This window comes from Alexandromys fortis, unplaced genomic scaffold, assembly GCF_014885135.2.
Source record: "Alexandromys fortis isolate MF-2015 unplaced genomic scaffold, M_Fortis_MF-2015_v1.1 scaffold_17, whole genome shotgun sequence".
In the NCBI taxonomy this organism is placed as follows: Eukaryota; Metazoa; Chordata; class Mammalia; order Rodentia; family Cricetidae; genus Alexandromys; species Alexandromys fortis.
The window spans coordinates 18,528,369-18,543,571 of NW_026067896.1; the positions used below are offsets into that span (position 1 = coordinate 18,528,369).

A 15,203-nucleotide genomic window follows, 5' to 3' on the forward strand; every position below is an offset into this window, starting at 1 on the left:
AAAAAAAAAAAAAAAAAAAAAAAAAAAAAACCAAAGTGTTTATATTACAGAGCCATGCCAAAAGTTTGAATAGGCCAGTGAGATGCCTCAGCAGGTAAAGAAGCCTGACCTCAAGGCAACAGCTTGAGTTCAATGACCTGAAAGGAGAGAGCTGATCCTGGCACATTGTCCTGTGACCTCCAGTTGTACGTGGTGACATTCTCACACCCTTCCAACCAGAAAAAATGAATTTTTTAAATGATTAATTAATAGGCACATCTTTCTATAAAAAATATTTTAACTTAAAATATAATGGCATATTTTTAAAAGCAATTTTGAAATAAAAAAGATAAACATAGAAGGGTCAAAATGATTAATACATTTTACTATAAAATCTCAATTATTTAAATATGTTCAAAGGGATAGCCAAGAAAATTTGCCCTGATATTTTATAATGAATTAATTTACTTAAGTTTAAGTGCACATGCGAGTCAAAATGACTAACAAGTAATTCAAATAGGCAAATATGTGAATAGACAGTTTGCCAAAAAATATATAATATATCTATTCACCTTGACTCATTAAAGAAATAAAGTAAGTCAATATATCCATCTCTTTGTCTTGCGAAATCAGGGCAATTGTGTGTAGTAAGGCTGGCAAGATAAAAATTACTCCTTGCACTGACTAGTTTACTAGTCAACTTGACACAGGATAGTGTCAATGGAAAGAAGGGAACCTAAATGAGAAAATACCTACATAAGATTGATCAGAAGGCAAGCCTGTAGAGTAGTGCCTCAATTCGTGATGGATGTGGGAGGGCCCAGCCTTTTGTAGGTGGGACCACCCCAGGGATGGTGGTCCTGAGATCTGTAAGAAAGCAGGCTGAGCAAGACAGGAAGAGCAAGTCAGTAAGCAGCACCCCTCCATGGCCTCTGGATCAGCTCTTGCCTCCAGGATCCTGCCCTATTTGTGATCCTGTTGTGATGACCTTCAATGGTGAACAGTGATGTGGAAGTATAAGTCAAATAAAACCTTTCATCTCCAACTTACTTTTGGTCATGGTGCTTCATTGCAGCAACAGTAACCCTACCTAGGACACTCTTATGTCACTGATATGAAGGGAGATTGGTGCAGTATCTTTGCAGGAGACTGCTGGCATCCCCACAGCTTCGTGTTAGAAAGCTGGCATACATTTGGCCAACAGTTCACTTCCCATGAATTAAGCCTGCAAACATAAGCACAAAAGCCCATCGAGGATATCTGGGGTTGTGCTTTTGGTAGTAGATAATTAAATTACCTTTCAATACTTGGGCGGTATTTTTGAGACAATGGAAGACAAATGAGCAACTTAAAATAATTAGACCTCTGTATGTTGTACGAATGGACAGACACGATGGAGTCACTAGAAAACCCGCTCTTGTCCCAATGATACTGTGTTGTCCTGCTGCCAGAAAGGAACCCGCACAAGCTGAGAAAACCCCTTAAAGGACACCCTAGCATTTGTTAACAGTGGTGGCATCGTAGGAACAGAATTGAAACTTTGGAAATAAGGCCCAATTTCCATTGACTAATTGCACATTTAAAAGCGATTGTCATTTTTTTCAGATTTCAGCAGGCCAGAAACTACACTTCTGCCTTACAGTGTCTCATCTTGGAAGCATCGTGCCTATTGGGTTTAATTAGCTTTATGCTACAGATGGGACATTGTGATTTGGAAAGACTGAGTAACTTGTCCAGGGTCACACAGCTGGTGTCCTTGTTCCATCATCAATAGGAAGATTTACATAAGCAGTTTGTGGGACTTGGTTCTCAATAGACTCACATATGTTCACGATTTGCTACTTCCGAAGGCTGGACTCAAGGTTTTCAAATATTGTTATCTCAAAATAGAATAAAGAAGATGCATTGCTTCACTTTCTAAAATGTCCTCCTTCCGAAGCCTTAGTGTCAGGGTATTATTTCAAACTCGGAAAGGATTGGTGGTCCCCTTTACTTCCTTCAATAACATTAGTTTCACAAAATGCTGAGGTGGGGGGGGGGGGCGAGAGAGATAAAGAAACTGATGACACCATCAGCCATATGTCCTAGAGCCAACAAGGTTCTGTTCAGGGAAAGACTTAGGGAGCATCATTTGATTCAAGCGCTTCTAAATGAAAGGAAAAGGTCCATGTTGCTCTCCCTAGTTCTCCAGTTGGAGTGGGTAGATGTGTAAAAACAACATTATGGTGCCTGGGAAGACAGTGGAAGAGCCTGGGTCCAGAATCAGAAAGGCAAACCCTATATATACGTCTATAAAACACTGTGGGGCTTCCGCCAGAAATCTACATTTCTGAATTTGTCTCTCTCATTATGGTACTGTCTCAATGCATGAAGTTTGGTTGTACTTTCAAATTAGCTTTCTTAGTAACTGGTTATTGTGTTGTTAGGCATTTGGGGGGACTGTTGTAGTTGATTTAGAGCTTGTCTTGCAGTCAGTTAAAAAAAATCATTAAAAATGGGTGTATGTGTTTTGCTTCCGTGGACATCTGTGTACCACAAGCATGCCTGATGCTCATAGAGGCCAGGTGAAGGCATCAGATTCTTTGCAACTGGAGTTACAGAAGGTTATGAACTCTCATGGGGGTGCTGGAAACTGACCTGGGTCAACTGGAAGGGCAGTCAGTGCTCTTAACCACTGAGCCATCTCTCCAGCCCTTTGTCACTTCTAATCAGCCACTCACTGCTTTTCTCCCTAGGATGTATTCCAGGGAGAAGGGACTTTGGGTGGCCGGGTCTGTTCTCTCTTTAACTTATGAGATATGAGATGTGTTTTCTATCTTGATTTTTTTCCCTCAGACTTTTATGAGAACTGGCTTTTGGGAAGCTCATTCAATTAGAAAGGGACACTCGCTAACTAGAGCAACTGGCTCTGGCAGGCCTTGCCCTTCTCCCCAGTTCCCTCTGCCTTTCTAAAAACCATTAGATTACATTCCCGATGCTAACCCCCAAGGTCTCATCCTTTACTGGGCCAGTCCCTCTTCCTGAGGCTGATTACCAAGGTCCAGCTATCCAAGTATTGAAACCCAGCAATTAAAAGCCTTTTTTGGCTTACCTAGTTAGCAGGACCAATTAAAATGAATACCCCATCCTTACATGGGGTTTCCCCTTTGAACCTTTATAGCTGACGTTTTCAAATATGCCACATCTGCCTCCAATCTATCCACAGACAGTCCTTTGTTCCCCTCTGGAACAAATATCTCTGCACCCTTTCATTTGTTCCCTTCCCCTTCTACCCAGTTCTCTCTCTCCTGTCTTTTTTTCTTATTCACTGTCCTCTGGGGCAAATAAATCTCCTTTTTCCTGAGAACTTGGTCTTGAAGATCCTAAGTTAGTACTTTTCCTTTCAAAAGTTACCAGGTACTTTGACATGAAATCACTTATTATTTTTGGTTAATGCTTAAAATGATTTAGAAAAAGACGTGGCTCATGAGATAGATTGATGTCACAATGAGACTTGAAGCTAGGTACTTGCTGTGTGCTTGGAGAATAGGGATATTGATGTGGGCTAGCCTGCTAGTGCAAAAAAAATCTGAATGAATTACTGGATTTGCTCAAGATAAAATCTTGGGTTCGCAAATAAATTCTGGTCAATTTTTCTTAATGTTACCATGGTAAATAATGTATTCCTAAGATTAATGTACTAAGTGTAAAAAGTCATTGATTTGGTCATGTCAATATGTAATTAGAGAGAAAATGTATAAAAGCATTTAGCTAATTATTTCTATGATAGCTCAGAGTAAGGCATGCACCAAAAATTGCATTTCTATCCACATGTATAAAAAAATGTCTCAGAGGTGACATTCTTCTTGTATCTCATTTGAGTAGTTTCTGGTTCTTTTTATTCTATTCCATTTAAAATTTTAATGTTTCTTATGAATGCCAAACCTGTTTCTTAACTTATTGATGGGATTTCACTCACAGTTAGTAAAATGTTCCCCGAGGTGGCCCAAATGCTCACATTATTCACATTTATAAGGTTCAATTGTTTGGTGGTTCTTGAATATCCTTATGGCTTAGTTTGATAAATTTGCTGGAAGCCAAACTTACATAAATCATGGTACTAGACTCCCTAAGGGCCACAGGGAGTTACAGCTTCACCTGTTTCCATGGGCGATCTGAGGTTGCAGAGAAACCAGAGTGAGCAAAATGACCTACAGTCTGTCCTGCAGCTTAAGCTGTGGTAGATGGGTCATTCACATGCATAGCACTTCAGGAGGGAAACAGCTTTATCCGCACCTTCTAGGTAAAGATGCTTCCTCATCTAGATTTTTACTGGGGATCATATGGAGAAACTGAAACTTAATTTCCTATCAAATCACCTTGCTATCTGGGGTTCAAGTCTGAGCTGGACCATCTGTAAAACCTAAGTCCACAATAGACTTATGATCTCACACGATTAAATGGATTTTGTGTTAGGAAGAAAAGAATGAAAGCTCAGAGAGGAAGTAGTAATGACGTCATTATAAAAATGTGTGAGCTTCAGAAAACCCAGAGGCCTTCAGGAGGCCTAGTCATCTTTTTTCCCCTTCATGGGGAGAGAAGCTAGTTGTCGACGATAAAGACAGAAAACAGCTCTTCATGGGTTGAGAGAGAAGTAGGCAGAGGGCTCAGTCAGTAAGGGTGCTTGCTTCCAGACTGACCAACTGAGCTGTTCAGAGAGCGCACATTCTAGAAAGAGAATTGGCTCGCCAATCTGTCCCCTTGCCTGCACACATGCCCCATGAATAACTGAATGCAAATTTCCCAAGAGATAAGAGATCCTTTCTAGTGTTTCACAGTATTTTTTTTTTTTTTTTTTTTTAGGAAGCTCTTTAAACCTCTCGCTTGGAATTTGTGTGTCAAAATCCTGATTCCAAAGCCAAGAAATACACTTTCTTAAGGTCATCAGGGCAAGAAAACAAAGATGGCCACCTGCCAGAGAGAGTCTGAATTTTGTTCTCATCAGGAATTATTTTATGAGCTTAAGCCTGAAAGATCATGTGTGCTTATAGAGGGTGTCCCTTCTCATGAGACACTGTGGATGCAAGGGAGCATGCACGGTTCACCTCATCTTCAAAGCTCGCTTTGGTGGACCTCTGTACACATCCTTTCTGCAAGCTGGAGATGAACTCATTCTGTGAACTTCTGGGTGCATCATTTTACTCCTTGGGAAAACTGAAAACATTTAGGTACAAGAGAGTGAGGTAGTGGCAAAACAGGCAAGCAGGAAAAAAAAGTTAAAAGCATAGCTGTTTTACATGAAGCCATATGCTCTCTGTACCTAGTGCCAATAGTCACTTTGCCTTCAGTATCTACAGGCAAATCAGTGTTCTGTGTTCTTAGAGACAGCAAGCTCCACTGCCTCTGTCCTTCCTAGGATTCAATGTATTTTTAAGTTTCCTTTATTTTTATGAGTCTGTCATCTCAAAGCACTCTATATAATATCATTAGACTACAGGCTTCACAAATGCCTGTTTTCACTGTCTTAACACTACCTAGGCTCTATGGCTACATGTGGCTAGTAGCTAATAAATCATTTTCAGTGAATGAGCTGATACTTTAGCATAGTTTGTTGTGCCATTTTAGACCAGGTCCTTCGATTTAGCCCAATGCTTGTTTCTTTGATTAGCTGTTCAAAAGTCATTTACAGTCACTCCTAACACCTTGCATTCTCTTGCTTTACAGTCAGCTTCGATCACTTTGAAATTCTGCGGGCCATCGGGAAGGGCAGCTTTGGAAAGGTAAGAGCTGAGTTGTCCAACTCCCTGCAGAGCTGTGGGTCATGGACGGTCAGAGAATGCTGTGATTGTCGAGGTCCTGGCATGATAAAGTCAGATAACTAGGGAATCTTTAGGACTTTCACAAACTTGTCACCACCACGTGATGAAAGTCAACTTCACGACCAACCAGGTGCTGGCTCAGGACTGCCTTGTTCAAGTCAGCTCTGCCTAGTCCAGCCTCCTGTAAGAAACTCTTAGTTTCTCCATGGAGACATACTTTAAGATAAAATAATGATTTTCTATTAAGTTTGCATGTTATTTTGAGAAGGATGCAGAATGTGGACAACTGTGTGGCGGTTTCCTCCTGATCACTCTTTCCCATTATAACACTTATGCTGGGAAAGGAAACACTCTGCCTGGTGAGATTTTTGATCTTAGCTCTCCAGTCACATCCGTTCCAGCCACTTAAAAGGGGGATCAAGGATGCTATCTGTTATCAGAAGATTCTTAACATGGAAGCAGATTTAAATGTTGTCTCGAAGATCCCAGGAGCAAAAGCAGGCAAACTAACATGAGGATGCAGAGATTCAATTATTGATGTACTAAATGTGCCAATAAATCCACGGGGGAAGAAAATGAAATATTTACTCTGAGTGACATAAAAGCTTTAATCCCAGAGAATGACAAGGACTCTATGGCATGCTAAAGGATAAACCCTTCTGTGTCCCTCAGCCACCTTTTCCTTCTCCCTAATCATTGGCTGACCTGGGCTTCCATCACCAGGTCTGCATCGTGCAGAAGAATGATACCAAGAAGATGTATGCCATGAAATACATGAATAAGCAGAAGTGTGTGGAGCGCAATGAAGTGAGGAATGTCTTCAAGGAACTCCAGATCATGCAGGGCCTGGAGCACCCTTTCCTGGTGAATCTGTGGTAAGTGCGCTGACTGTGTCTCTGAATAGACACTCCTGCGTCCATCCACAAACATGTTTAGACCATCGTGACACGACTGCTTAATGTGCGATGGCCAATCCTCATTATGGTTTTCCATAATGTGTTGCACAAAACTTTGGTGTTAAAATGAGGGGGAAAAAAGTTGGTTTATTTATTGCCGTGCCGGGAGGACCTTGCACACGAATTAAGCACTCTACCAAAATGGTTTTTTTCTTTTAATGTGTGTGTATGATGTATGTGTGTAGTATGTATGTGTGGGTGGGGGTTAAGTTCATATGTGCCTGTGAGTGTGAGTGGAGCTGTGTGTGCACTTGTACGCATTTGCAGGTCAGAGGACAACCTTGGGCATTGATCTTCCACGTCCACCTTATTTGAAATAGTAGTTTCCTGTCGTTGACTGCTGTGCACACCAGGCTGGGGGGCAGGGAGGGCTTGCAAGCTTCTAGAGATTCTCCTGTCTCCATCTTCTATCTGACAGGCGGGAATTACAGATGTGTGCAGCCGCATCCAGCTTTACATGGGTGATGGGGATCTGAATTCTCCTTCTCATGTTTGTATAGCAAACACTTTATCCACTGATCCATCTCCACACCCCAAAGTTGCTGCCCCCCATTTGTCAGGAATAAATACTCCCCCTTGCCTTTGGGCTTAGTGTTTTTTAAAGAATTTTAATTACATGGACCAATAATGAATGTGCTCAGACGTGTTATCTCTAATTAGATAGATTTTTCTGATGAACTGTGGGGCATGAACTTTCGGTGCCTAGTATGGCCTCCCTCATGAACATGAAGTTTGCCTTGGGGTCTTGTAGAAGACAGTTTCTTCTTAAGGTAACTTGTAACAGGCTGTGTTTTTTTTTTTTTTTTTTTTTTTTTGAGGCACACTTTGGAAACAGCTATAGATGCCTGTGATTTGCTACGGTCAGGTACTGCCTTCCTCAATCAATAGGTTTAGACACTTGCTACACATTAGCTATCTGAGATCAGGTCTTTTCCATAACCCAATGTTTAGAAGACTTTGAGATACTCGTAATGTTTATTACCCCTAGTGCTTTGCTTGTGCATTGAGATCTTTGTTTCTCTCTCATTTTCCAGTACATTTTAATACATCTATTATGTTAAGAGCTGGATCTTAAAGTTAATTCAGTATGACTGTTATTTAAATATGCATGCCAAGCAGTTCTTACTCGCCAGCGGGAGCAAAGAAAATGAAAGTCTTTATCCAGAGAATACTAATGGAAGAATAATTGAGATTTTGCTATGTGTTTGAGAACATCCTTTTGGAGGCATCAGGGCATGAAGCCTGCCTCTATCCATCTTTACCTAGCACAGTCCACTTAATCTGCAACATGTTAGATGCTTCTCAGTTAAAAAGGGGATGGCTCTGTGTGACTTAGAAATAGATCTATTGTAATTTGTGCACTACTCAGACCTGCTAAGTCTAATTTTGGTACAGCATCAGTGTACTTGTTAATCAGAATTTGAGAATGGCCTATTCAGAATGCTACCATGTAAGATGCTAAAATGGATGCAGGCTTTCTCTTGCTTAGCAATCATCATATCCTCTCTTCTCTCTCCTCCCTAAAAATGACAAGGTGCTGTCACTTCACAGCCTCCCTTTGTTCGAAGTCATATTTTTCCTCCTTAAAAAGCTCAGCCAACTCATTTTCCCTTTTTAGCACCAAGAACTCTTCATAAGGACACACCTAGAGCGTTCCTCTTTTGTGCTGTCTCTTCTGGCTGTGCGGGCAGAGGCAAGGAAACCCGGGGGCCGGGATGCAAGAAGCAGAGAAAGTTTAAAAATTCTGTCATTCCAGACCACATTTTGTTCACTGTTTGTGCAGAGCTGGCCATACATAGTGCGACAGACTTGCTATCACAGTGGCTCTCGACCTTCCTGATGCTGTGACCCTTAATACAGCTCCTCCGGCTGTGGTGACCCCCAACCACAAAATGATTTCCATTGCTATTTCATAACTTTAATTTGTACTATGACAAAGCATAGCATAACCCTGTGAAAGGGCTATTGTACCCTCAGAGGGGTAACGACCCACAGGGTAACATATATCCCCTGTTCTTTTTCTGTTCTCACTGAAGTTCACAGAGAAATTGTGGGCACATTCCACTGATAGAAGAGAAGGAAGAAGAAGCCCTACCTTCGTCATTCACAGTGCAGAACACACAATTATTATTTTTTATTTATTAACAATGTACATGTGTGTGTGTGTGTGTGTGTGTGTGTGAGAGAGAGAGAGAGAGAGAGAGAGAGAGAGAGAGAGAATTTTCATCCCCCATTCTTTCCTCTCAATCCTCCTCCTTCCCTCCCTCTGGGATCTTCCTTTTCCCATAAGTGCCCCTCCTCTTTTGAATGTTCCTGGCTCACTGAGTTTCATTAGGACTGCTTGTTTGAGCATAGGTGGAAGGTTATTTAATGGGGCCAAGGCAACTAACTTACCAGTGCCTCCATCAGGAAAGAAAGGGACGTAACTTTTCCAAGCTGCCATTAACTGTCTGTAATCCCTTTGGGAGAAGTGGGGACTCAGGATGGAATATTAACACGCCCTATCTTGGGCAGGGCTTTTCCAGGTAAACACAGCTGAAGTAAATTCAGCAGGACAGCAGTTGCGTCATCTCTAGAGAAGTGTTTTTGTAACGCACCTTTCCATCTTCGAGCTCTTCCACTCTTTTCACCCCCTCGCCTACACTGTCCTCTGAGCTTAGAGTGTGTGTATATAGATATATAGGTATCTCCTTTCCTTTAGGGCTGAGCACACTGGAGTCCCTGACACTTGGCATTTTCACCAGTTGCAGTCTGCACACCGTAGTAAGAGCCTTCTCTAATAAGGTCTGAGAGACGCACTATCTGAGGACAAAATCACGAGTGTTTAGAAGGCATTCGGACCACATGTCCCTTAGCAAAACACTACAGTGTGTTCCCTAGGGCCATTGATTCCCCTAGTCGTCAGCTCCTGATCAGGGTTATTGTACCGGGCATAAAGTCTCTCTGTTAGCGTAGGCACGGAATCCAGTCAGAAAGCTCTTGGTTATCCCATCACAGCTATGCTGCTATTGCACCAATGGGTGCTCCCTGCCGGGGGGATTGTTAATGTAGTTCAAAGTGTCTACAGCTGGATAAGACTGTACACAAACTCTCTTCCTCAGCAGCCTTCCCAGTACCTTCCAGCACTATGGAAGCCAACCAGCAGAGAGGGAGCTGCCAGAGAAGTTTCGGCTTGATTTCCCCACATCCAGTGACCAAAGTGTGTGGTGTCTTCAGCAATAGAGTCTTACCATCTAGAGCTAGTGGGCACCCAGGACGACGGCAATAAACTCTATTGTTTTGGGTACCTATGGCAACTCCCTGATCAGCAACAAATAAGGGGGAATCCCACACCTGGAACTCAGAGTTATATTTAGTAACCTCTGGCTTCTGGGAAGGGCTTTATTGCCGTGTAGGGAACCTTCATTTAAACTTGTTTTTTGAAACTGTGTTTTTAATGTTTACGAAATAGGTACCCATATGGCTTTTGCACATTCCCCTAGTCTTGGTTCATCTTCTACACACCTCCTCTGCCATGCCTACCTAGTTTCTTCCCCACTCAATACCTCTCCATTCCTAGTCCTGACCTTTCTACCCTCATGCCATCCTGTCTCTCCCATTCCCCTTTAATCCTTTAAGATAAGAATCTTCACAGAGGGCATGTATTCCTTCTCACTGTAGGGCTTTCTGTCCTAGCGAGTTGCTGTGTTTTTTTTTTAGGGGAGTCTTTTCAGGAGAAATAAGCAGGTTACAAACCTTCTGAGTTTTAATAATGAATGATCTGTCACTTTCAAGTCGCATCATCAGAAGACATGGTTACAATGAATGGCGGGTTGTTCTGGTGGATGAAAAGGGTCACCCAGAATATAGGCTCTTGCAACTATTCATTTGCATTTTTTTTCTTTCTTGCTCCATGTGGGTATAATATTCTAAACATACCAGTCACCAACTGGCCAGTGTGGATGCCCAAAAGTCTGCCTTGAACGATGCTTGATTCCAAAGCATCATGGGAAGCATCACTGAAGTGTCTTTAGTTCATTCTTTATTAGAGTTGATTTTGATTTCCTGCCCTCATTCTGCAAATCAAACAAAAGCTAATTAAATGTTCCTCAAAATATTATATATAACTCGGATTTATGTTCTGGCCCAACCATTAGATTTATTTGGCTATTTCCAAAGCTTTGGAGGCTAGTACCTTAAGAAACATCGTATAATATATAAAACTACAGCAATCCTTTAAAAAACCCCTGCCAATTCACATACTCTGTTTTCCTAATAGGCTCCCCCCAACCCCACCACATATTGCATTGAATAACCTCATCCATTCTCAAGATACATCCAGCCTCTAGGGCTGTACTCTGACCTCACTTTTCAAGCTGAGAAAAATAACCAAATTTCTCTTAAACACCATTTGCTTTAATGTTAAGAGGCATTAATGTATAGGTACCCATTTGTGTGTGCCACCTATCTCTCTCTCTCTCTCTCTCTCTCTCTCTCTCTCTCTCTCTCTGCATGTATATATGCTTGAAATTTTTCTGCTTATTGCAACCAATTTGAAAAACAGAAAATGAATCCTATAGACAAACGAGAAATCCTTAGAAGTCTTAACCCCTTCAAACAATCATATTTAATGTTTTTTACGTGCATTCTAGCAAAATATTTGCATATAGTTTTCTGGTTTTTGTCCCGCACTGGCTCCATTATTTCCTTCATTGGTGTGTATATCCACTGAGCATCAGAACCAAGCTGCATCTCAGGCTGCCATAAAATCTGGGAGGCACAGTTTTTTGAATCTCAGATAAACACCCAATAATTTTAACCGAGGCCCCAAGCGCCACACAGACATGTTTTTAAATTATTCATTTATTGAATGTATCTGAATTTCAAATTTAACTGGCTATAGAGTACTCTTATTTGCTCCATCTGGCAATCCTAATTGCAACACACACCCACAGGGAGAGGACAGAGCGATGAGCAAGAATAGATGGAACTCTTATCTGCACACTACCACTACTGATACACTAATGTCAATCAAATGGCTCTTGAAATATAAACTGTGAGGAAGGCGTGGAAGGATTTAGGGGATGCCCCTGCATCCTGTGTTCCAGGGACAGAAGTTCACCCCTGTAGGACACGGTGTCAGGGAGGAACAACATTTGAATTAACGTTGAACCTTGCCAGCCGCCTGGCCCTGGATCCAATCAGGAAGAATCTTCAGATGTAGGGCACGTTATCAAGTGAAAGCTGCCAGACAGGGCTGGCATCCAGGAAAAGTAAATACAGTCTTGCTGTGAGTTGCTCCCTGAGGGCTGTTAACAAAGCCCCGGCAACCCACGGTCAGAAAACAAATAGACTTGCAGCCGCTTCCCCAGGTGGCTTTTGTTAATTGAGATTAAGCCTGCAGCTGCAAGGCACGCTGGGGCCTCTCTCCTGGCTCGCTCGGGCCCCTGGGCCCCGGGAACAGAAAGGGCTCACACGTGGTTTTAATAAATTAGAGCACAGAGTCATCTATTTTAAGTGGAAAAGACCACCTAAACCCGGAGCGTGACAAGAGGTCCTTTCTGACAGCTGAACACACAGCCGTGCCGAGTCCCGCCGATGGCGACTTGGAAGCTTCTTTCGTGTTCGCCGCTCAATTTCCTGGAGTGAGAACTGAGAACTCTTGGTAACTGACAAGAGGCTTCTCAAGGCGTCCTATCTTTCTTGGTTTGACATATATTAGAGTCTTTGTTTATCCTAACAAACTCAGTTGAGGGGGATGGGGTAGTTCTAGTCTACATTTGGAGAAAACTGAGGCTTCCCCAGGCGTTTTGCGGAGTAAGGACCTGGGCTCCCATCTGATAACCTGCCCTCAAATCTGCCTTCTTTCTAGTGTGTACCATCCCCAGAAGACATCTCATGAGACGCCCTTACAAAATATGCAAGGCAGCAGAATTGATTTTGTTTATTATCTTTCCTACCTACCACAGGGATATCACAAAGCAGGCAGGTATGCTCGCAGGCTTTTCTGTGTCTCAACTCTTGCCACAGTGCCTAGCACACAGCAAGTGATCAATAAATGCCTGGTCAGTGAGAGGATGAATCAAGTAAGTCAGCGATAAGGCCAGGTTATTGGCTCCTGGTTGCTTGATCTTGTCCCCACGATGTCAGTACGACGTTGGCTCCTCACAATGTCAGAACCACGTTGGCACCCTCACAGTGTCCCCACCACGTTGGCACCCTCACAATGTCCCCCACGATGTCAGCACCACGTTGGCACCCTCACAGTGTCCCCACCACGTTGGCACCCTCACAAACATACTGTTTTATAATCCTACTTCAGTTCCTAGCTGATCTTAGGGTCTGAGGAACTGGAGTTTTAATACCTGTTCTGCCATTTGGTAACTATGAATTAGACCAGTTACCCCATGTACTTTGCTTGATTTCCCTAGACGTAATTGAGGATAATGTAAATATTCATCTAGAGAGCTACAAATGAACAACATACATATATAAAGTACTACACATGGTAGTTGCTTAGTAAGCCGTGTCTTTAAACAACTGAGTGACGATCATCCAGAAAAGGAGTGACTGTCCCTACCACCAGGTATTTATTTCTCATGACCCTATGGACTGACCAGGCATTTTTTTCTGGTTTGGGAGGCCTTGTCTGAAGCTGTCTGAGACTGGGGAGTTAGTCATCCAAAATAATCTACCTGGTTCTTGATAACTGGGGTTCATCATCTCTGCTGCTGTCTTCACAGCAGTGAAGATATGGGGAACTCTCAAACAACAGTGGAAGGATTCCACAGGCAAGAAAGGACATGGTTCATGAGAAACACGTTTCCAGCTTTTGCCTACGTCTTGTCTTCTACTGTCCCATTAGCCAAAGTGAATCCTGAGGTCATGACCAGATCGAAGGGCTAGAGGACCATGGCAAAGCCTGGGTCTCAGAATGGCAGGCAAAGGAATCACTGTGGTTAATTTAGAAACCAGCTGTCACAATGCATGAAATAGTCTTAAGACATGATCAAATAATCAAGTAACTGATAAAAACTCTTAGTTGTGCTAGAATTGGGATCCATAGGAAGTAACCAAGTGCTCTTAGTTGTGAACATCTTCAAGGAAGAATTTGTTGTTGAAGTAGCTCTCCTTTGAGGAGTCTGTACTCACACTTAGATATATCTTACTGTATGTGATTCTAAGAAGCACACATGCATGCTCTCAAGTGTGCCTGACTTTCATTGAAATGATTATTCTTGGAGATGATCCTGGTGTACATGGATAAGACAGAAGGACAGTCCCTGAAGAACACAGCAGAGACACAGTATTATTGGGTGGCCTGTGTTCAGTAATTATACTATATGTACTTGATGACTGGATGTCCCATGGACTAATGGGTTAGTCTTCTGGACTATCTGCATCTTCATAATATACGCAATAACTCTTCCTTTTCTCATTGTCCTGATACAAAAGTTCCTTCATAGAAAACAACACAAAGATATTAAAAACACTCAGCTCAAGGAAACTCATTGGGTCCATTAGGGATAACATAGATGAAGAGATCAAGGTGAAGAGCAGGAATAAAGGCAATTCCGGGAATCCAGGTACAGGGACTAATGGGCGAACCCTTGAGACTGTCTGGCCCAGATGAGTCAGCTCCAATGATTTTCTAACCTTGTGTCAACCACTCAAGATTCAAAGTCCTGGGGAGATATCTAATTGGCTCTGCTCGGAAAAGCATGTCTGCCCCTTAGCTTTCAAGACAGAGGAAAGAATGACTCCTGACTTGTTGACCTGAACAACCTGGAGACAGTGTCACTCGCTGAGAAGGGGGAGATCTGAGGAGAAGCAGACTCAATTTGAGACTTCTGCTCAGTGATCTCAATACAGTTGTTGCGTAGGGAGTAAACCCTGTGTTTCTGTAGAAACCCAAACTCCAGAAAGTAGTCAGGCAAAACAGGAGTGTGCAGAGCATTGGCTAGAGACTGCATTTCAGCAACTGGAAGGGAGCCCTTTTGGAGAGTGCAGGTGAGACATTAAAGGCTCTGAGTGCTCCCCAGTTCACATAGAAGAAGGGGGGAGTGGACCATACCACAGCACAGCCACATTTATCATCTTCCTAGTTACTACACTCTTGTGGATGTCTGCACTCAGCTCCATGGATTAAATGGTGACCCTGTCACATACACACCCTGTGGCTTTGAATTTCATTTGCAGTATTGTAATTTTGGTGTTATGTTGACCATAATTGGATCTTTTCAATTTTATATAAATGTTACCATAGCCTTTCAATTTGTATTTGATATCTACTGGTATTTATTTGGGGTACTATTGAATTTATGGATCAATTCAAGGAAAAAAATTTATCATATTATCACACTAAAATAATAATCTTTTAATTCATATATTTTTCTTTTTAATGTATAGAAACCTTGATTTTTCTCCCTTTGTCTCTGTTTTTAATGTAATCCTGGTGTGGAAGATGATTTTATCCATTTTTAAGATTTAT

General features: G+C 42.1%; 1 protein-coding gene across 1 annotated transcript in view; it reads left to right on the forward strand.

Annotated features, from left to right (window-relative positions):
- Stk32a (serine/threonine kinase 32A) overlaps positions 1 to 15,203 on the forward strand; it is a 114,178-nt gene that overhangs the window by 29,820 nt on the left and 69,155 nt on the right. The window contains exons 3-4 of the mRNA XM_050163476.1: positions 5,683 to 5,738; positions 6,501 to 6,652. Of these exons, the coding sequence (XP_050019433.1) occupies positions 5,683 to 5,738; positions 6,501 to 6,652 (208 nt within the window). The remainder of the gene's footprint in view (positions 1 to 5,682; positions 5,739 to 6,500; positions 6,653 to 15,203) is intronic.